General features: G+C 38.9%; 1 protein-coding gene across 1 annotated transcript in view; it reads right to left on the bottom strand.

Annotated features, from left to right (window-relative positions):
- Npas3 (neuronal PAS domain protein 3) overlaps positions 1-24,501 on the bottom strand; it is an 825,350-nt gene that overhangs the window by 713,805 nt on the left and 87,044 nt on the right. Inside the window, exon 2 of the mRNA XM_028757484.1 lies at positions 2,145-2,234. Within this exon, the coding sequence (XP_028613317.1) occupies positions 2,145-2,234 (90 nt within the window). The remainder of the gene's footprint in view (positions 1-2,144; positions 2,235-24,501) is intronic.

Below are 24,501 nucleotides of genomic sequence, written 5' to 3'. Positions count from 1 at the left end.
TCACATACACTAGCACCAGCCTCCCAAGAACCAGAGATACTAAAGAGGTGAGGTAAACACTCAGGAAACTAAGATCGGAAAACAGAGACTCTCCATCAGCACACCCGCACGCTGCACACTCCCTACAGGTGCTGTGGAAGGCACACGACAGTGCCAGACAATGCAGTTAAGCATCCTCACGAAAACACACACCACTATTAATCATCTCAGTGACAGTGCTCCAGTTGAACATCGTGGGGATTTCCTCCCCTTCTTCATCATTTATTTGCCAATATTTCCTTGTTATGAATATCCCCCAAGTGACTTCCCCCAGCCTTCACAGCTGTGCTGCCTACTGTGCCTACCTCGACTGCAAATACCACTGACTCTTAAAACAACAACAACAAAAGCCCCTGAGATGACTCCTATGGCTAAAGGAGGGGCCCTAGCATAGACTAAATAACTGACGCCTGCCCCACCATGCTCCTCACTTTACATTGACCTACCTGAGCCTTTAAGCAGATGGTAATTTCAGACAAGTGAGGCTGGCTTGATTATAAATGAACAATAGCTGACTGCTGGCAGCCATTATTTGAAGGGTCAACAATCAATTGCTGCTTTAGTATGTCCTTGAAGGACTGCTTCCTATACAACAAAAAGCTTCTCCAAAGTATCCACACACCACAAGAAAACCACATATCACCAACAAATTACAGAAACCTAGCCACTGGGACACATACATACACACACATACACACACACACACACACACACACACACAGGACTCAAATAATTTTGAAAAAAATAATGGAAAGTGTAAGTTTCCATTGTGTTTACACCGATTCAGGTGACAAAAAGAACAGGCAAGATATATATATATATAGAGATAGATAGATAGATAGATAGATAGATAGATAGATAGATAGATTGATATATATATATTGATAGATATATATTGATATATATCAATAAATAAAGCAAGAGATGAACCATGGTTAAATATTCAACCACGCAGCCATTATCAAACACAGTTATAAGCCACAAAGGCAGGGAAGTCTCAGCTGCTTCTAGGATCTACTCCATGCAGTTCCAGCCTTTCCCATATCTCTTAAAAATGGACATCTGGAAATGACTCTCCACTGTCAAGTAAGGAAAGGGTGACAGCAGATACTCAGGATTTTTAGGGAGGGAGCACTTTATTCTTTCCAAAAATAACTTTCTATTGTAAATAAAAAGTATATATATATATAAAAAAAAGCCATAGCACAGTATATTTAGAAAACATATGGAGAAGGACTGATGTCTTCTGGGGAGTTGTGTTAACAGTGCATTTTCTATAGGTAAATTTGATGTTAATCTCTATTCAACTAATATCTCATAATTGTTTAGGAAAGCATATATTTGGATTCTTTCTCAGAAGACTCCAAATGGACCATTTTGGAGGGGAACAAACACAACTTCCTTCTGAGCAAAAGCAACACAAACCCAACTCTGCTGCGTTAAAATACCGCTCCCTCCCCAGAGCAGCAGGCTTACTGCAGCAACAGCGACAATACCTCATCACCCAGCGTGTAGACGCTGTTAAGTAATGGACAGAGCAAAAGGCAGCAAAGACAGAGGACTCAACTTCAATTTAACTGTCCTGTAAGGTACATAGTAATTAGCTGCAAAGCTCTGAAATCTTAGCTAGCATGTTAAGTCTGCTACATGACAGTATAATTTGACTTCTTAAAGGATTATGCAAATTACAACTCATCATTCCATTACAGGATTGAAAAAAAGTGACAGCTAATTTATACATAACACACCTTTCAAATCCCTAAGATGCGTAGCACCTGTGCGATGTATTTTGCTGAGATTTTCTTGCACATAAGTACTTGTTTATTGCAATATAAAGAAGCTTACCTAAGAGCTTTAATACAGTTATTTAAAAAAAACCTTTTAGACCACAATTTCAAAATAATAGACTCCTCCCACCCTTGATTTCAGAGGTAAAATTTTTGTTTATGTTGTTTTCGTTTTGTTCCATTTGATTTGGCTTTCCCTCCCCACCAGTATAAATTTGATAAAAATAAGGTTAAACACAAATATACTATTTGAATAGCTGGCAACCACAAGCACTGATGCACGAGCCAGAAGGCAGACTCACAAAGATTTCAACATACTTCTGGTAGGTAGATTCACAGTAGATTCCGTCATATCTGTAGATTTTCCTACATTCTGATTGGTTGGGCAGAGGATGCTGGGCAGTTATTCTGTAGAGGCATCAAAAACAGATAGACATGACTAGAGAGCGGAATGCAGGATAACAAGTGTGCTGAAATGTAATCATTTTGCTCTTTACCCTTAGGCTCTACTCACAACTGTGATGTGCACAGACACTGTAGCTACGCATGGCTATAGTGCGCACATAGCTACTCACGACTGTAAGGTGCACATGTACTATAATGTGCACACATACTGTAGCTATTCACAACTGCAATGTGCACACACTGTAGCTGTAAAGTGCACAGACACTGTAGATATTCACAACTGTAATGTGCACATACACTATAGCTACTCACAGCGGCAATGTGCACATAGCTACTCACAATTGTAATATGCACATACACTGTAGCTACTCACTAGCTACTACAGCTACAGTGTATGCGTGTATGTAATGCACACATATACTGTAGCTATTCACGGCTGTAATGTGCACATAAATACTCACAACTGTAATATGCACATACACTGTAGCTACTCACAACTGTAATGCACACATACACTGTAGCTGTAATGTGCACATACGTTGTAACTATTCATGGCTGTACTGTGCACAGCTACTCACAACTGTAATGTGCACAGACACTGTAGCTACTCACGGCTGTACTGTGCACAAACACTGTAGCATACAAGCCCCCACTCTAGAGAGCTCCAGTCAGACAAAAGCAAGTGTTTTGGTTCTTCATGGCAACAATCTTACTTTTAATCTCAAAGTCATAAAAGTAGAAGAAAAATCAGCACAAGGGTCTAAAGCTAAACTCACTCTACAGTCCCCATGATTATTTTCTAAAGGAAATGTTAAAAACAAATGTCATTAGTGTTTTCGTTACAGGACTGTCATTAATTCAATCATGCGTTACAAGAGGAGGCAACTGTAAATTAGCTATAAAACCAAAGTTGGGTTAATATGTTTTCAGCTTTATTCAATTTATGTGGAGTTTGTACACTCCTGCTTTCTAAAGGGATGTAATACAGCTTACAGAACTGAACCCAATTAGGGATAAAAACACAAGCAAGGCCATCGGGAGCGAGGGTTAGATGTTAACAGGCACCTGAGATGAGCTGATTACGGCGGATCCAGGTTTCTTGGCAGTTAAGGCAGAAAGGGGGGGAAGCTTACACAGTTTTTCTTTGTATCACTTAAGCATATAAATTCATCTGAGACTCCTTGCATTATATAGACATAAAAATGCTGAGAGGCGTTTTCTGACCATTTCCTTCTGTTGAAAATCTCTTCATTCGGGGAAAAGTACATAAGGAACCTATCTTGTTTTGTTTTAGTGGAAAGTCATGAGATTTAATCAATATGAAACATCAGTAAGAGGACCAAGCTCTTTGCTCTAGTAACTCTAACAGAAAGTAACATAATATCTAATCTTCAAGCATAGAACATATATCTGCATTTACATATACACATACATAGTTATATATTTTGTATACGCATATGCATACACACATGCACATATACAGACACACACACACACACACACACACACACACAAACACACTCCCCTTCAGTAGTAATTAAATCATGCAGTGCGTCCCTATTTTATAAAAACTCAGATGAGTCTTTTCTAATTTCTGTGTGCTTCTAATGTCATTAAGTTTACTTAATATTTCATAAAGTCCAATATACCTGGGGACAGCACTTTATAACAAGTTAAGTTCTATTTTGGAGCTGTATTTATATGCTTCCCTCAAATATTATTTAACATGTTCTCTGTGTTATAATCAGCCTGGCCCCAAATCTCTTATTAAATTTAGTCGGCCAACAGTTCTATTTATAATTAATCATTTGCCCCTTGTTTAAAGTGATTTTTAAACCCCATTTGATTATCACACTCAACTTCTAGCATAAATGCATTCATTAACTATCACCGGAATTCCAAAGGTTTTCATTAACCTATGTGATATTTCATTGTAAAGCTGATCTGGGAAAGCAGGAAACAAAAACAGCTTGAAATGAAGAGCGAGCTGGTTTGAAGGATGCAATTACAAGGTCGACCTGACAAATTCGTTTTAGCCATTACGTTCACAAAAACAAATTCTGAGAAGAGTTTTTAAGCAGTGACATTAGACGATATAAATTTTTTAAAAAGAAATGTTTAAATGTATTTGATGAGATTGCACTGAAGTACTGTGCATCTCTCCTCAGTACCTTTTTATGTTTTAAAGTTGATTTCTCGTGGTTTGCTCTAAGCTAAAGACCTAAGAAGCATTTACATGGGAACAGGCCTAAGCTGATTCTTAACAATTCTGTAAACCATCTCAGAGAGGTATTGGATAGAGAGACAGAAAGACAAAGTAAATAAAATGGACCGTCACCTTCACCAGCCCCCTCTAATGACAGCCAAGGTTATAATGAAGTTTTGATTTGCCTGCTGCATTCCATTGAGAAAACTATCAGGTATAAAACATAACAGATACAACCTCTCCAGGAAACAAAGCCCTGGAGCATCATTTACCTAACACTTGGCGTTTCTCCTTTCTTGCTACAATAGATTATTAACCGAAGGCTTTTTGAGTTCATTTTCTTCACCTGATTTTAGTTTTTAAAGGTTAAACACTACCAGTAAAAAGTTCAAATATGCCTTTCAATCGTGAAACTATTAGGAACCAGAGTGTCTACCTGTCAGACAGTCCAGAGTCCTCCCCTTCATGTCAGTCCTGTGAGGATGGCCTCATCATCCAGCTCGGGGTAGGACTTAAGTGCATTTACATACATGTGAAACGTGTAAGCTATGACTAATTTTAACTCACAGGGCAGAATTTAAATAATTAGTTACAAGAAGTCAAACTAAGGGAAAAAAGGAGGAAAGAGATGGTTGGAGGCAGAGTAGTAAATTGTTCCATTTTTGCAGGTAATCTAAATGCAAACTAGAAGCAACTTATCATGAGAATGGATTTTCCACCATCTGGTCAAATAACAGGGGATTTGTCTAGTGGCGAGCAAAGAATGGAATGATGTGAGAAAGATTAGCGGGCAAGTCCTACAGTTAGCTAAAATGTATTTTGTGCAAACAAGAACAGATGACGCCTTAACAATTACACCTGTCAAAAACTCCAGAAAGCAATCCATCTCTGAACAGCCCAGTTGAAAACAGGCTAGTTCATAACAAAATGAATTTTTTTTAAACAATTGCCAGCCATAACAGTTTGATGCATGACAAGCTTGGGAAGTCACATTTCACGTTCAACTGAAACCTTAACTAACTGGACCCTGGTTTCCAGTGATAAGTAAGATATTAGACCCTCTAAAAATGTTGAAACCATATAAATGGCAGGTTTAAAAACCATAAAAGCAAGGAAATTTGAAATCAGAAACAAAAAATTGGAAATAAGAAACTACTGTGGACATATACTTTGGGGCCCCTTACCGCCACCACTCTGACACCGCCACCATCCTGGCACTGTGGACTTTTTCCTGGGACAAATGTTCCTTTGCTGCAGGAGCATTAGAACTGGAGTTGAGGACCAGAGAGCTCATCTTGATGAGGTTCTGCAGGTGTTCCATGGGATATTATTTCCTGACCTTCCTAAATGCTGGCAATCCTCTGGAGTTTATAGGAGTGAGTGTGTTTGTTTGTTTGTTTGTTTGTTTTTCCCTTGCTATTTTAAGTTGATAGCCTGAACTTCTATAGTAGACCAGCATACATCATTTCATATTAATGTTCACACTTAGGCCGTTCTGTCAAATTCCCCAGAGATCCCATTATAATACACCCAGCTCAGACCCGGAGTGGTAATGCATTTGGGTGATGACAGTGGTTCTTGTTTAATGTGTCTCAAGCAATATAATCTACCACGGATCGAAAGACTGTTTGTGTTTTTAAACACATCTAGACATACTTAGAACTTATTATCATCTTTTAGATTTTGAATGTAACAGTGACTCGTGGGCATTCTCCTGGAGGAGATTTTCTCAACAGATACGTCAGCTGTAGAGGTTTTGAAGACTACGTGAGAGCTTCATTGAAAAGCTACCTATGGCTTCCATTTTATTTGTTCAATTAAGTTACTATTCCAACTGCTATGCTGTTTATAGTGTTTATTGTTTGACTCCAAGAGTTTGAAAAAAAAATGAGTGTTTCTATCACGGGAATTTGCTTCCTTTGATTCCTCTATACCCTCTAAACAACACTGACTAGTACTTCATATGTCTTCCATGCTGGAGCGGGAAAGCTTCATCAGTCATACTAAACAAAACATGTACCCATACGTTCTGAAAGCACCATCCACAGCCTTGTGTGGAATGTGTGTTTCTCTAAGACATATGTGAACACACTGATACACTACCCCAGGCAATGTGGTTAGGAGTTCGGTTAATATGTGGCATTTGCCAACTTACCTCTGAGAGGCACAGCCTCCCGTGTAAAAATGGGGATAATAGAAAGGATCTGCTCTATAACAGGCCTAGGAAAGTTAAAGGAATATTTGTGGGAATTGCTTAGCTCTAAACTTTTACATATAAATAACAGGATAAATGTTACCTTATAATAACATTAATTACCCTCTTAAATGCCAAAGTTACTGGAGGGTCATATACTTTGATAAACTCCAGGTCAAAACTGAGAAACTTTTATTCAAAGTGAGTATTCTAATATGATCTTTTAAGACTTCCTGAGAAGCTTTAATCCTTCTTGCAGATAGCCTGTTTGTAAAATTTCATGATAATTCATCATATCTAAGTTCAAGTTAATTAATATAACTTTTGTTAAAATAATTTATTTACTCGATGAGCTTTTTGTCCTTAATAGTAATGTGCCAAGGAACAGGGGTTGGAGCAGCGATGCTACATCAGGCCCAGAAACCACAGCACAGAGGAACCAGATCCCACTTGATAAGACCTGCCCAAGAGTATCCAGCTTCAGACTTTTAAAATACTAACTTGCAAAAGAGACTCATCCAGTATGAGCCAACAGAGTGGACTTAGATCTAAAGTTCTGAAGACATAAAGAGGCAGATTTCAAAGGGGGTGAGGGAAGAAAGCCAAATGTCCAATTCTAGACAGGAATGAAAGGTGGGCTCGGAACAGACCAGATCCCTGTTGTCACTGGTATTCTGAGCTAGTCCAGACACCCACCTAGTATATGTTAAAAGAGAGTTCTCAAGCACCAAACTTGGAAAGGGGGACTCTACTGGGAAAGAAAGACTGTCCTGGGAAGGGAAACCCTACTGGAAAAGGAGAATTCTACTGGAAATGAGGACTGTCCTGGGAAAGGATAACTCTGTTGGAAAGAGGACTTTGATCATGGCTGGAGAGTGTTTCCAATTGTCCCCTTCCACCAAGTGACATCAGACAGAAGAGCCTCAGCATGACAGGAACTACTTCTGTCTTTCCTACTAACTCCTGGCTGCTAAAAAGCTTTACAAAATTGAAGGCAAAACAACAAACGAAAGACTCTAACAGGTTAACTAAAAAGTGTCTTACATACTATATACTCCTGTTAGCCAGACAAAGAGGAAGCCATGAGACAAGGCTTCCTCTCCCTCCCCCTCCCCCTCCCCCCTTCCCCTCCCTCTCCCTCTCCTCCCCCTCCCCCCTCTCCTTCTTGCACTTCCTGTCTCCCTGACCTTTGAGGCTTCCCATATTTACCTATTTCCTGGGAGTCATGTCCAGATACTGTTTAGGATCCAAAGCTTTGACATTAAACAGACATCTATGCAAATACGTTACCAAATGTGACATTGAAAAGAGAACAGTACTTGTCTGAATCTACAGTGACAACAGTAAACAACACTTTGTGTTTATTGTAGTAATGTAAGCCTGCATCAGAATATCTGGAATGAAACAAAGGATCGTAATCAAAATGACGACTAATTCACTTACTTAACAAACTTGGCCGCTACCACTGTTGATCACTGTACAAATACAACACCATGCTACCTAAACACTATAGACGTCTGTTCACATGAGCCGGATACATGGAAGCAGAAATTACAACTTCAGTGAAACTGAGATTTGACTACTCACAGAACGGTCAAGGCAGCTTTGGCTGTTTCATACGTTCTAAAACAAACAAAAGTTTTGTATCTAAGCCCTCTCTTCCCACATATGGATACATATACCAGCTCCTTCGCCAGGGTGCTGTGTGCCTCTTAGACAATGAAAGCAATGGCGCTGTTCATGCAGTATCTCTCTACCAAGCATTATAACCTTATACTGTAAGTCTTGAGAGTTGTTAAAGGTTCTCAGTGGGGAATGTCATTCTGCATCCTAGTGAGCAGTTCTGAAATATACTGACAAAAACCAGATCAGAGCCATATCCAGATGTAGAAAATAAGAAGCAAAAGACATTGAAAATGGAGGTTCAGCATGGCTTGAGCTGCAATCCCACTAATGGCGGTAAATGGTGAGTAGAGAGCACCAAGCAAACAGTCTTCCCAAAGCCACGGCAGCTCAGAGGAGTGCAGCAACTGTAGGAATCCTGTTAGAACAAGTATTCCCAGAAGAACAGCCTGAGGTCAGGCACATGGAGTGAGAAGAGAAATCTACAATGGGATGCTCCTACCATCCGTCCTTCTGAACTGTGTTACAGTGAACAGTTCTCTACTTATCCCCAAGAAGTCTGCTTCCAGGAGTGAGAGCACAACACAAAAATGATTATGTGTGAATATATTAGGTCACCAAGAGTACTGAATGACATCTTTGTGGCTGTCTGGTGGCCTTGAACACTGTCTGCACAATAGGCATGCATTTCTACTAAAATGTTAACTTTAAAATGAGTAAATTAGAACACCTATTCCACGTAACTGATAAGTAGACAGACTCTGACTTCTAGATTATTCTGTTCTAGGACCTGACATCTATACCTCTTCTTCAAATAAGAGCTAACACTGAAAGTGTTATTCCCAAAGCAAATTCTACTGAAAGGTCAGTTCTACATGTAATCCCAAATAAACATTCCTAAATTCTTTGAATGGCATAGACTCCATCTTTCATTAATGCATCACATACTATACAGTGGTCCCCAGGTGGGCAGCTTTCAGAGCAGTAAAGGCATCTCACACCACCCACACTTTCACTAAAGAAACCAAGACGAAGACAATCAAGAGAGACAGCAGATTATACTCAGAGATGAAGCAACTCAGCTAGATACAGACTGACACCCTGTACACTTCAGGGCTCTACCAATATATATATATATTTTAAACCTCGGTGGTTGTATTGGGAGGGCCCCTAAGCAATGTCTTTATTGGATCTGTTTCAGTCAGATGGGGATTGGGGATTGACAAGTTTCTATCAATGTTTTCCTTTATGAGAACAATCGTGTGTCCAAGGCTCATTAGGAGTAAGTGTAAATCATTAAACAGCTTGGAATACTTAAACGAAGATTTGCTCAGTCCCTGATAGCACATAGTTCTTGTTTACCAGCTGATTCCTTTCTAACACTTGCCCTAAATAAGAAAGGATATGAACATGTATGGGGGCAGGTGGACTAACATTTAGAAATAGAAGTCAAATTTTTATTTCCATATTGAGGATAAACTACTTTCATCATTACTGAATAATTTGTATATGACTGAAGAAGGACAATAGGCACTAAAGTTGATTGTGAAAACTATTAAGTATCAATGGAAAAATGAGAAGCATATGAATGATTGCATTCAGTAGCCACTATATCCTTCTTCAGGCCAATTTTAACCCTTGGCTTTGAATTTCACCTGCCTACTAATGGCTTCCAGTTCTCAATCCTCAGCTCTTGTCTTAACCCAATCCCCAATTCTGTACGTTCATCCATCTCTTCTTAGAACTTCTACCTGATCTTTGGAATATTGAACCCTTCAATTTCCTGAATGAGTAGCTAGCTCTTCTACCCACAAAGCACTTTCATGCTGTGTTCTACATATCTGCATAAGGGCAATCTTCCTTATACATGTTCTGTTCGCAGGCTACATGGGTCGCCATGCCCCATCACCCCAGCTTTCTTCTGCTAGCTATCCTGGTTTGGATCCACTGTCTTATTCCATCCAGCTTTTTAAAAGGCAACTGATGACATCCTGCAATGATCTGATCTGCAATGTCCCCTAAGGGCCCATCAGACCATATTAGAGGTAGGGAAGCTTTAAGACATAGGACCAACTTTGAGGATTTCGTCACTGGGGCATAGCTGAAGGAGTCTGTGAGACCATGACCTGTTTCTCACTGTTTTGTGTTCCAGCTTGCCCCTTGACTTATGTCCTGTAACCATATAGTATCTTGCTACTGACTGAAAAGCAACGGGGCCAGAGGGCATGGCCTAGAACATCCAAAACTGTCCTCGCATAAGCTTCTCCTCTGAACAAGTTTTCTAAAGCTCACCACAGAAACTCACACTTAACAAACAGATCACGACCCTACAACTCTCTATTAAACCACAGAACCAAGTGTGGCATTCAAAGCTTGTCTTATTCTGGTTCATGCCCACCTGTCCAACTTCCACACCTGTTAGCAACCCATTTTATTTCCATTTGACTTCTCCATGGTTGACTTGCATGTGACTCTCAAACCTAGTTCATGACTCTGAGTTCAGCATCAGCAAGGAGAACACATGCTCGATATGCTACAAAAGTTTTCTAATAAAGCTTCATTCCTTGACTGTTGCTAAATGTGAGGTCTAAGTAAATAAGTAAGTTAGTAAGTTTAGGCTTTCAAGTCTAAAAGCTGTTGGAAAGATAAGAAGGACAGCAACATGTTCAGAGACAAAGATCTATGCTGCTGTCTTTGTGACCCACTCCATTCCAACTCAGCCCAAAGGCTCTAGAAATAAATGCATCTTCCATTAGGCCAGTGGTTCTCAACCTTTCTAATGCTGTGACCCTTTAATACAGTTCTTCATGTTGTGATGATCCCCCGACCATAAAATAATTGTTACTTTGTAACTATAATTTTGCTGCTGTTATGAATTATAATGTAAATATCTACATATTCTGATCGTCTTAGTTGACCCCGATGAGGAGGTCACCTGACCCACCCCCCATGGGTCAGGGCCCTCAGGTTGAGAACTGCTGCATCTAACAATTAACCACTTTCTGCATCGCCTTAAGCCTTATCTCAAGCTACTTGGGATGGGAAAAATAATCAACTCAAAGAAATGACCGTAAGACTCCTGTCTACAACATTCTTGCCCAAATGAACTATATTAGTTACTCTCACTGACAATAAAATAATTGAAGCCCTAAGACTAGATTGTATAAGGTTCATCTATTCAAGCTGTTAATAAATCTGAGATAAAGACGTACATGCCATCATTAGCCAGGGGTTGCTTTGCTAACGAACACGCTACAGAAACGCTTAGTGTTCAGGCTTTGGATCTCTTGCTAGATGAATTGGAATTAAAACAATTTTGTGATTCAGACAAAAAGAAAAATTGAGAAATGTTAACTCTTCCAACCTGATTATAACAGAGAAAAACACTTCACAGATCACAACTCAGACTTCAGAATGTTTTATTTTCTGGAGGTTAAAGCTTAGGACCTCCCAAATGCTAAGTATCCTAACACTAAAGAACATCCCCAGGACACACCTCAAAATTTAAGATATAGAATAGGGGGTTAAGAGACACAAAAATTTGACAAATAAAATGTCATAAATCCACATATATATGTATATGAATACATATATGGATAAAAAGTAACTTCTAAACTTTCATTTACTCTTGGATAACACTTGGGATCCTTGGAATCTGGCCTTTGGTCACCACAGTAACAGAGGAACACAGCCTCCTTTGCAGCTAGGCATGTCCATGTGACTCTGTTCTTATTAATACAGGAAGAACAGGAATGAGTGCATGTTCTTCATGGGCCTAGAACTCTAGGCACTGGCTATGTGGTCTGCCACAGCTTACCTTTCCCAGGAATTGTTCAAAAGTAACCAAAATGGCAGCTTTCACTGATAGACAAGAAAAATGGTAAGGACAGAGTCACCTTCAGCTGGGGCTGTTAAATAATAGACTTCAGAGTTCTCTCAGTTAAGACGTTTTCTTTACTAAATCCCCTGGATTTCACCTGATTATGCCTCTATCCGGCTTCTCTGGTCCTTACTAACACCACAGAGGTTAGCCCTTCTGAAGTCTGAGACGCTTTTGTTCTATCTACTCCTCTTCTATGCCACCAGTACCCTACACTCCTAGCTCTCTTGCAAAGCTCCTCATAGTCCAATATAATTGGTTTGCCCTACAAGTTCCTAAGCCAGGCATTCCTCCCATGTTACATCACGCACAGGTTTATAGCTTAATAAGTTCTAAATGAATGCATCGAATTGAAAAATATTCATACTTCCCGAAATTGGCTACAAGTGAGTAAGATTTGTTATTTACAAATACTCATCAGTTCACACTCAAGAGTAATTGTGCTATGTTTTACATATACAAGAAATTTTCAGGTGTTTCAAGAATTATGTGACCTTCTCTCCAACAGAGATATGAACAAAATGTTATGGTTATTATGGTTGAAATGCGCAAGGGTAATGAAGACTGACATCATAACTACAATTAAGTGGCAAAATAAAATGACAGAAAGTAGTCTTTGAAAATCACTTTAAATTATCAATAATTGTTATTTAATGTTAATCACTGTGTTATTAAAATTAACGTGATTATTCATGGTGAGAGGTTATGACAGTTTTGGTCCATTTTTTCAGTTTAATTTTTTTTAAATATGCCCCCCCCAAATAATTTTGCACATTACCTCTGCTTAACCTCTGGCATGGATGTGACACTGGATTTCATCATCTATGGAAAAATACTGTATTAAAGTCAAATTAGAAATATGCCACACGGGAAGGTATGTGAAAGAAATCAGATAGTTAAGACAGTATGAAGGAGATCAGAGCACAGTCATTGGGATGTGAGGTTTTTTAAAATCTGAAAATCTTGTATCTTAGGACAAATATTTGCAGGCTTTTAAAACTTTCCACCCATCATTTTGTAGTAGTATAACACATATATTCTTTTCATTTGAACAGTTGTGAGATTATTAACCGGAGCCGAGACTTTAAAAAAAAAAAAGGCGAGTATGTAATGCGCATGCGCTGGATTCTTTGCCTCTTTCTCCACTAAGAGTTAACAGTCTGTCGCAGCGCTCTCTCAGCTCAGGACGACAAGTAAACAGCTAAAAGCACAAGCGGCCTTGACACATGTATTCTATTCATTATAACAATTACATTTACAGAGTTAGACAAATGCTCAGGAGAATCGGCTTCCTCAAGTTTGATTTGGGTTGAAGCCAAAACATTTCAGCTTTGGTACTCAGGAGTATTATTTAGAAGATAAATTGCCTGATATCAGATTTTGGAAAAGGTAGAATTACCATCAAGTCTTGTTATACAACAATTCATTGGAGGCAACATACCCTGTATTATTCAGTTTTGCTTATCATAAAAAAGGATTACTACTAAGGAGAATTTAATTGGAATAAAATATCACTGAATTATAGTTTAGTGTAGCATTACAATAATAAACAGACCACCTCCTTCACCATGAAAAAAAAAGTTTTATCTTGAGATTTTACTCCACAGATGCTGTGAAATATATTTAGAAATATGTCCTTATCATAAATCTTTTAACACCAAAGTTGACTATACCAACTAGCAGGAGGGCTTCAGGGTTGATCCCCTACTTCTTTTGAATAACAAAAATGGTTTCAGCTTTCAGGGTAGCAATTTTGCAAAGATATATTTGAGGGGAGGAGATTACATTCAACTAAAACTCCATTATGAAGCAGCAACCACAGCCAGGTAATATAAAGTACTTTTCTTGGGTATATTTGAGATCTGTACATATTTTCTGTTTCTTTCAAGGTCTTGATACAGCAAGATTTATTAGCACTGTCTTCTTCTTTAAAGAAAAAAATGACCCAGTGTAAAAGTTTGTATTTTTATGTATTGAGAATCCACACACCTGTGCTAACCTCTCTCAAAATAATGTGAATAAAAGGCTTTTCTTAACTTGGTTAAGCTGAATTGCCATCGAATTATAACGAAGGTTTACTCTTTTTTTTTTTTCAAGAATTCAATACAGATAGCAGACTTTCAAACTGAGACCCTAAAACTGAAATGTTAAAAGTGTGATCACAGATAATGTGAATGCCAACCTTAAGATGACTCACAGTGGCTCAATGAAGTGACACTTTGAAGAGGACAGACACAATGATGGGTGTCATTAAACAGGACTGGGACAGGAACATGAGATAAGTCTCATTGGTACAGGCTGGGCAGAGCTTTTATTTTGACAATTTTCTATGTTAACTTGGATAGATCTGTAGACAATTTTTTTTTTCATATAATGCCCTGCAAGTTGGGATAGATGGGTGGGTTCTCATGCTTATCCTTCTCACTGTGAGCTCATCTATTCACTTCTATGTGAATTCCACACCCAAAGTGCAAGTGTTCATTTGCTCCCTCCCCCTTGCCACACCTATACCTAAGGACTGTGTTTACACAAACCCTGTAGTCAGAACATTGTGCATTACGTGCAAGGAAGACCTGGTGTGTCGGGACTGGCCTGAGTGGAGGGATAACGGTGACTCCTAGAGCCGAAAGATTCCCTAAACCCCAGCACACAAATGTTTACACCTGTGACACGCTGACACACAATTCTGCACATTCTGCGTTTGGTGTATTACTGCATGTGTTTGAGAAATTTTCACTAACCCTTTAAAATTCATCTTTAATGTGCCCAAAAGAAGGAAGTGTAACGTATTTGAGAAATGAACATAAGGGGCATTTAACTTTCTTTTCTGCATTTGTTTTTATTTTATTCATGTATAGTTATTGTACAAAGTGATAACATATGTGTTATGCATTCTATTTCATATGTGCATATTTGTAACTGAATATATATGTAAAATCTAGTTTTCACATATGAGAAAAACCATGATATGGTTTTTCTGGCAGATTTCAGTAAATAGGATATTCCCCATTGTGAACCATATTCCTGCTAATAACATAATTTTGTTTTTTTATGGCTAAATATAACACACATACATACACACACACACACACACACACCATTTATGTTTTTTCTAGATGCTTCAGCTGAATCCATAGTATGACTGTTGCCAAAAGAGAGAACATGAACAGTCCTGTGCACTTATCTCTGTAATACACTAACGTTGCTTCCTTCCAGTATTTTCTTAGGAATAATATGATTTGGTTCCCATGGAGGTTCTATTCTTGTTCCCCATACCTTGAGGAAAGGTGGTTTTCAATTGTTGAACTTTCAATTTTCTAATTCAAACATGGCATGATACTCCATGTGGTGAAGAAATCAAATTAACATCATCTCCCAAATCACAGGGTCTCAAGAGTTGACTTCATGTTCTTCATTCATGGCTGTCTACTGAAGTGTCTATGTTCATGCCTTGTAAACACTTTTTTAATGGAACTAAGCTAAAACCAACCTGGAGTAACATAAATTTTTTTTATTAAATAGAATAATAAAAAAATCATTAGATTATTAAACTGTGATATATTAAACTTTAAAGGAATCATTTTATTGAAGCAATTTCTTTGTCAAAACCCTACAAGGCCTGGAGAGATCTGTCTGCAGTTATACTCTACTCTTACAGAGGAGATCTGAGTTCAGTTCCTAGCTCCCACATTGGGCAGCTCACAACCACCAGGAACTTCAGCTCCGGGCACTTCTTCTAGCCTTCATGGGCACCAACATTTACATGGACAGACCCCGATACAGGCACACAGAAACACATAATTTTATAAATACATAAATAGATAACAAATAAACTTCTTTAAAAGAATGGTCTATGTTACTAAACTCCTGGCTCTAGAGATTTGATATTAATAAATGACCCCCACCTTCACCTTCATATCCACCCAGAAAGCGCAGGTTACTAAAAGTTACCACCAAGCAGCTACCTACAGGTTACTAAAAGTTCTAGCATGGACTTCCAAAGAACTCAACTATTCTTTGTCAAGCCTTATTTGTTACACCCTTCACATCATACATAATGTACCTTTTTTTCCAGCTTTGTTTTGACTTTTTTCTCCAAGTCTCTGACTGACTTAAGGACCTGGTCAGGGATACAAATGCTTATATATGGTAAAGAGCCACCGAAAATAAACTTGCCATGCTATGGACCTTTGTAGAGTTCATGTGCCTTTCACTATTATATTACTTGTTTGTTATTGTGACAAAACAACATGATCAAGACAATTTATAGAAGTATTTGTTGGGGTATAAGATGCCAGAGGGAACAGAGTCCACTGTGGTGGGGCATAAGGCAGCAGGAACAGGAAGCTGAGAAGTCACATGTGAACCGCCAGCAGGAAACAGAAAGAACAAATTGAACTAAGGTGAATCTATATGAGTTCAAAACCAGTGCCCAGTGATATCCTTTTTCTAGGACGGACACATTTCCTAAACCTCCCCAAAAATTTCTACCAGCTGGGGGTCAAGTGTTAAAATCACTAGTCTATGGGGAGCATTTCTCATTAAAATCATTTTAATCATTAAACCAATTTAACTTGAATAATGTTAACAAAAATACAAGAATGACCCACGGTAGAGTCTTATTTTTTTATCTTTAATTGAATGAGTGTCGGGAAAGGGTATGTGCATGTAAGTCCCCATAGAGGCCAGAGACTTCAAATCCTCTGCAGCCAGAGATACAGAAAGTTCTGGGCTAGCAGACATGGGTGCTAGCAACTGAGATCAAAACTTCTGCAAAAGCAGTAAACACTCTTAACCAGTGAGCCAAGTCTCCAGCTCTGGAATGAATCCTTTCATACACGGTTGTTTTATACAGAATCTAAAAGTGCTCTTGTCTCCGATTCATTCAAAGATGTTTGAAAAAAAACATGGAACCACTGTCATCCTTTTGATTTCTAGTCTGGCAAAGGAAAGCCAGCCAGCTAGTTAGAGAGATGCTTCTTTAACATACATAAAAGTGTTGACTATTTCCTAGGAATGATAAATTCCTCCAGAGTGTCAGGGGCTGACAGAATGCTGAGGGAGAAGAGGGGTGTCTGTGGAAGGACAGTTGTGTGATCAATGGAGAGGGGGTGTGAGCTCACTAGTCTGTATAATTAATATGCACTTATAATGGTTATTATAATAATAATAAACTCAGTCGTTCAACAGCCCCAGGAAAAGAGCTAAAGTGCCATGGAAATGTTTCTCCTTCCCCTATCCCAAGACCCAGAGATCAAAATGAGGACAATCTCCTCATGCCATCATCTCTTCAAGAGAATCATTCTAACAGCCGAATGCTGCAATTCCATTAATTAGAAAAAAAAACACCTTAATAAAAAAAAATACAAGGATTTGTCAAGTAGCCCTCTCTTATACAAGAAAACTTCATTTTAAAGATGTTTTCCTAAGAAAAAGGTATATAGACCACCACCCCTCCAAGGGAAAAATGCAATAGGTGCCTACAGAACTCAATAAGGAAATGACTGAGACTATAAAAATGTCTTCGTCCCCCTCTCTATCAAGCCAAACTTGGGCAGAGCGACAGAAATGCCTGTTCCCAGGCCGCAGTGTGCAGTGTCCATGTACCAGGCCTGCTATTGAAAGTGTTTAATAATAGAGGAGCTTGCACTTCATGTAATTCATAATTAGAGGACGATGAAGACGGCATTCTTTAAAATCAGGCCTTTGTTATCTGCAGCAGTTTTAGACAGAAGCTGAGAATCGTTTGTGAGCTGAGGCAGACCCAGGCTGTTCAAAGCAATTGCTGTTCAGCATGAAAGCTGCAATGGGGGTCACAAGGCAGGTCAGGAGGAAAGATAGTGTATCGATTTCACACCAGGAATAGAGGCAAAGCGAGGGCCCACTGTTGCCGCACGTGATGTATTTCACTTCAGTTTAAGGCACATTTCATTCCCGTCCGAGAGGGGGTGGGGAGCAAAGGGCAGCGGATTTCACACTGAATCATGATGAATTCTGGACTTGTGGATTCCAGTAAATATCTTCTTCCTGGCATTAAGTATTTCTGTAGCTGAGTGAATATAATGGAAATTAAGTCTCCAGCCATAGAGAGAATATACCTTTAAAAAAAGGTAAGCATGCCGTAGGAAGTTCATTTCCTTCACTGGCCAAGGTGTAGTAAAAGCAGACAGGAATGTAAAAACATAAAGTGTATTTAAGTGGCCAGCTCTCGTGACTGCCTCCCAATCAGCACCATTTGTAGAACCAGAATGACGCTGCAGATCTCCCAATGAGACACGTCCATTGCCAGGAATAAACCTAGCAAAAGAAAATTCTTGGGTTTGGCCTCATATAAATCTTTGATGTCACAGAGGAGATACTCATGGCATCCAAATATGCCATTTTGTGTTCCTACATCCTGCCTGGTCTTCTCTCCTTCCTCAGCTTGAGAACACCATTCGTTCTCTGTAATGTCAAAGAACTGATGTTTACCAAACTTAGCCCAGTACAAGCTATCTAACAACACCAGGAGCTAACATTTCTTCCCAATAAACTCAGTCAGTTTACACCGGCGATCTTGTACTGAGGCTTGGCTGTAACCTGCGCATGTTTCCTTCAAATGTCACCCCAGTGGGTATGGTTGAGAAAATAGACCAGCTGGTGGGATGGTTATAATTCTGGGCAACAAAGAAGAAGGGCAGCCTTCCCACTAGGAACTGATTTTCTAGTGCATATACCCAACTCATAGGAAAGCCAACCCAAATGCTGTCTTGGAAGTAAACTACATTCTGATGACAACAGTGCTGTCCTTTTTCAGACCTATTAATTTTACTACGTACACTGTGTGTGCACATATGTGCATAGACACGCATAACTATTTCTGAAACATTGTGCTTCCACTTAGAGATAGACTTTGTCTCGTTTCTGGAAACCAAGGTTTTATTACAAAAAGCACTGGGAACCCTCTGGAATTACCCATATCATTTCTCCAGCTGAGTGGGCCTGGAGCATGTGTGCAGGCCTCTCGCTGCTCTCCCCCTGCTCTTCTCTTCATGTTCTTCAGGACACACAAATAACATGGACATGAAGACAACAGATAAACTACGTAACTCAAAGGGTTTTTAAATACCAGTTCATCCACTCCCAAACCTCCTTCACTTACAGAGGGAAGATTGGGAGACTAATATACTGTCTCTATCCTACAGTGAAATACTAAATTCTTTCAGAGGTGTATGTTGAGAGGAGAAGAATTGGATTTTCAATTCCCCAAAGTGAAGCTTACTCAACAAAACTTCTCAGGACATCGAGGGTGGATGGAAATCAAATGGCATGCAATGTGTCTGTACCAAATGTCTTTAATATTGAATCGAAAATCTGATGGGTGAGAGACACACAGTGGGAGATGTAAAAGGACCTGGGTGTGAACTCCACTCCTACAAAAGCAAGCAACTAAAACATGTGGAAACCTGTAAGGAGAACCAATTCACTCATTTTGCAGAACTATCAACGTAACCCAGTAAAAAAACAAGGCAGATAAAGAGTAAGATGGAAGTTTTCTGTTAAGCTACTTATAAAATTTGCCTGACACTTCACCATGTCTTTCAATGGTTCATCCTCCACAAATATTTTATGGTAGCTTACTTTAATTATAAATATACATGAGAGTCTTTAATACATACAGTAGAACTCATTCCTTCAACAAATATTGTGGCTAGTGTTGTAATTCAGAGACTTTGGTGTATCAGTGAGTGTTAGAACTCAGTATCATTTACATGTTTAATCCTAATTAAAATAGCTTCTCATATTCATTCCAGAGGTAGTGGTGGTAGTCTCTCCTCACCCTAAACAAGTGTTGGTGCATGTTCACTAGTAAGAAGATCTAAACCCATTCTATGCAAAAAAGGAAGCTGTTCAGCCTTCACTCAAAAGATTATAAAGCCAAGGACATCATGTTACATCAGAAGCATTGCTTTAAGACCCATTTCCAGTCCATAACATGGCTGTGGTATTTCTGTAATATAAAAATTATAACAGCTTGAAGAAGATACCTGGATCTGTGCACAGCAGTCCTTGAATTGGTCCGAAACAGAACAGACATGTAGCATATTCTTAGGCAATTTGTCTCACTCTGGTACCAGGAAACACGGACACTTTCATCCATCAAAGAGTCTTTTCTGGTTTATCAGAAAGGACCTGATCTTTTTCTGTTTTCATCTTTTTTCTCCCTATTTCAACCTGGAAATGGAAAAATAACTTCTTTCCACCCTATGTGGCTGTGAATCACAGTGGTAATGTTGCCATATAGAAAACTATTCTGTACTTTTAAATTTTTCAAGTTACCTTTAAGAAAATCTCTACCTCTACTGTAACTTAGCATAATAATAAAAGGCTTACTGTGGTTCATTCTGGCAAAACTGTGACATTCAGGAACCTGGCTTCCTGTACTTTCCTCATTACTTCTTCTTCAGGTGTTCAATGCCCTCTTTGGGACCAAAAATCTTCAGAATGTGTTTGCTACGACCGCACCAGGCATCTTCTGATGTTCTTTGCCTTATTGAGATAGGGTCTTTAACTAAACCTGAAGACTATCATTTCAGCTCGACTACCTTGCCAGTAACATCCTGAGAGCCTCTTGTCTCTGCTCTATCCCTCCCCTGCCCACTGCTGAAGTTACAGACCTGTGCAACCATTCCTAGTATTTTACAGAGACACTAGAAATTTGAATACAAGTAAATCATTCTGTTTGCATCTTACCCCCTGAGACATCTCTCCAGGACCTAAATGTCTTTACAGGTTTGTGGTGCCCCAATCAGGGCTCTCTCCTTAATGAGTCCATTGCTAGAAATATGTAAGCATTATAATTCCATGCTACATCCTGGTCCCAAATTCTAACACCTTTATTTTCCAGACCACTTTCATTTTGAATCAGAAAGGAGAAAGAATGAAGACCACGACTATGGCACAACGCACGACTCTTTCTGTCCAGATGTAAGCAAAGGATTGTGAAAGGGCAAGAAGTTGCATTCAGATGTTTCCGGGTTGAGGAGAACAGTTTCTGAGGTTCTCTCAGAATAAGCTAGGAAAGCACAAAGCGTTTTGCTTTCATCCTCTTACACCTCTGTCCCCCTTTAGAGTAGTGACTTGCACAACCTCTGGGTTGCGAATCCTTGGAGCAACCTAATGACCCTTTCATAGAGATCACCTAAGACCATCAGAAAACACAGATATTTATATTAGGATTCATAGTAGTAGCAAAATCACAGCAACAAACACAATGTTATGGCTGGGGGTCACTACAACATGAGGAACTGTATTAAAGGGTCGCAACCTTAGAAGGTTGAGAAGCTGACTGTTCTCCAACATGGCAAGTTGAAGGCATCCAGGTGTTGGCTAGAAAATGACTAATGAATGCTAGGAACTTTCCTTCACTGAAAATGTCCCCTGAATATCAAACTTGGGAGGGACAAAGATGCTGCTGAGAGAGGCTAAAGTTAGCCAAAGAGAAAAGCTTGAATCCCAGAAAAGTATGCTCAGCCAAAAAGCCACATGGGTGGCACAGGCAACTCTAAGAATATCCTTTGAAAACATTTTCTGCACCGTATCATGATACAAAAGCATTCTACGTTTCTGTCTAATGTCACTTACATATTCTAAAGTCCCTAAATGGCAATGAGAAGAGGAGGAGGAGGAGGAGGAGGAGGAAGAGGAGGAGGAGGAGGAGGAAGAGGAGGAGGAGAAAGAGGAGGAGGATATAGAGGAGGAAGAAGAGGAAGAAGAGGAGGAGGAAACTAGTTCTGAAACAGACAAGTATTTACTGAGCACCAACTGTAAGACAGCCTTGGGACTATCGAGGAGCATGCAATATTCAAGTCCAGCTTCTGAGTCACTTACGATAAGACATGTGCACAGTGGAGGTGAAGCTCTTTGATAACACAAAAATACCTGAAGATCCAGAAAACACCAGCCAATATTTCCCTCTGAGAACCCTAAACTGATATTCTTCAAAGGCAGGACATCACCACCAGCGTAGGAAGTGTCCTCTAAAAGGTACTTGGTTTTTGCCAGCTCATCTAATGAATAATATATGTGCTTTAAATAGATCTTTTACTAGGGTGAATTTATATGCAAAATCCATTGAAATACATTCAGAAAATAAGACTATCATGTTAAATGAGGCCCTTTCATTAGGTGTCTCCAAAACATCAAAATAACTGGCTGGTACAGTCATTAAGCAAAAGAAACTGCATCAGATCAATGTGATAGGCATTAAATCCGGCAACCAACCTAACAGATTTTTTTTCCTATGAAATTGGCTCCTTACAAACTAACATACAATAACTATTTCTAAACAAAATTTTGCTAATGAACCACAACTGCTGCTCTGGGTTCAGAGACAACAAATAAAATGTCCCAAGGTGACCTGTCCTGGTCCTAAGTCCTCCTTGGTCAGGACATTGTCTTTTCCTCTTCCAGTTTTCCCATTCACAAGATGCACTCATTGGGAAGATGTTTTCTGTGAGTCTGTGATCTGAGGTTGCACCACGAAAGGAATACCTCTTTACCAGGTTAGGTAGGTATCCAAAGAAGTTCTTTTGAAATAGACAAGTACATTTCATTTATTAAGATATATGTATGTCTACATACATGTTCTGTGAAATGTATAAAGGTAAGTTAATTTATATTTTTAATTACTCAAGCAACAACTTCAGTAAAATCAAATGCTAAGTTAAATTAAAATACTAAAATTCAAATTTTAATATTTAAGTTAAATTAAAGTTTTCAAATCCTAATTTTGAAGCAAGCTCCCTGTCTAAATGAGCCCAGTTTAGTCTTTTTTTTCCAGTTGATTCCATAGCAAGCACACTACAAAGTGTAGATGAAGATAATCACATTTTCGAGGAATAAACATAGAACTCAAGGTTTCATTTACAGTGTTACATAAACTTTGTTTGCAGTACTTTAAGATATTTAAACATTAAATGTATTTATATTTCTAATTTTAAAATGTTAATTCCACTTAGGAACACAGTTACAACCACTTCTTGGTTTTAGATACTGGTGAATATTCTATTATCTGAATTCTTTAGGAATATCCTTAAAATTAAAAGGTACTTAAGAAATAAACACTTGTCCCACAGATGTTAGTCATTCATTCAAAGTTTAAGGAATTTAGCACAAAAGGTACAGTGCTTGAAACCATCTTTTGAATTATATCTTGCATAAATGATGTGTGTGTGTGTGTGTGTGTGTGTGTGTAGTATATAAGCAATCTTTGCTATGTTTTTTTGAGAATTCTTAAACATCATTAAATATTGTTATACAGAATGTATAAAGTTCAAAGGGCAGTGACCAGCCAACACTTGTGCCTATGACAGCAATAGGCATGTGGCTCTTAATAATCTTATTAACATACTTGAGGAATGTCAATATGCTCATTACCGGGACAGAAGAGTACATGAAGGCAAAGTCTGATCCTTGGCCGATGTAAGAGTGCCATCGGGACGTAAGTGGTATTGCTATGGGCTGTAAGTGTGGAAGATGCCGTTATTACAACCTGTGTGGAAGCTCTGAATGGGAGAAGGTGGTCATCAGTTAAACAAATGAACCATCAGACAGAGAATAGCTATGACACTCTGCACCCGATCTACTAATTTTCTGTTAGGCAAATGATGTGAACTGGCTCACGGTACTAATGAGGGCACACTCAATGTGTAGGGCATCTACGTATGCGAGAAGGTCTATGGATGTACTTGGGTGACATGAAGATAGTAATCTCTTAATTCTCCTACTTTAGACAAAAAATATTTTGAAGCCAACGTTGGATGCAGCGGACGAGACTGGACCCAATCACTTTCTAGAGTGTTGCCATTTGATTTGACGGTCTGCTTTGGGTGTCTACGGAAGACTATAATTAGCTTAAGCTGCTTTTAGGTGATGGATGAAATAAGATTTAACTTCTAGTCTGAACCAAAGTTGGAACCTAATATCTGTAAAAAATTCTGACTCGGGTGCATTCATATACACTGTACTATCACATGTCTGTATAAATCAGGATACCTGCATGAATGCCATAACCTCATGTGATGACACAGGACTTCAGGGGTTAGTATCTTTTCAGTGCTGATGAAGCTCTTCCGGATCCCCACAAGCAGAACATGGGGTAAAGATTTTAGGACAAAGACTGTATTAGGAATGAAAGAAATGCTAGGGAAGTATCATTAACAAGGGTACACAATCAATGCAACAACCGTGGGCCACTGGAACATAATCTCAGGAAAAAATTTAAACACCAAACATCAACTGCATATCAAGAGAATCTCATCTTAGAGGGATTTTAGACTTATACATTGTCAAAACTGTGAACATGGTCAAAACCAACTGAATTCAT

This window comes from Grammomys surdaster, unplaced genomic scaffold (assembly GCF_004785775.1).
Source record: "Grammomys surdaster isolate TR1022 unplaced genomic scaffold, NIH_TR_1.0 126163, whole genome shotgun sequence".
NCBI lineage: Eukaryota > Metazoa > Chordata > Mammalia > Rodentia > Muridae > Grammomys > Grammomys surdaster.
Note: the sequence above shows the minus strand (reverse complement) of the source record. Positions and strands in the feature narration are given on the sequence as shown.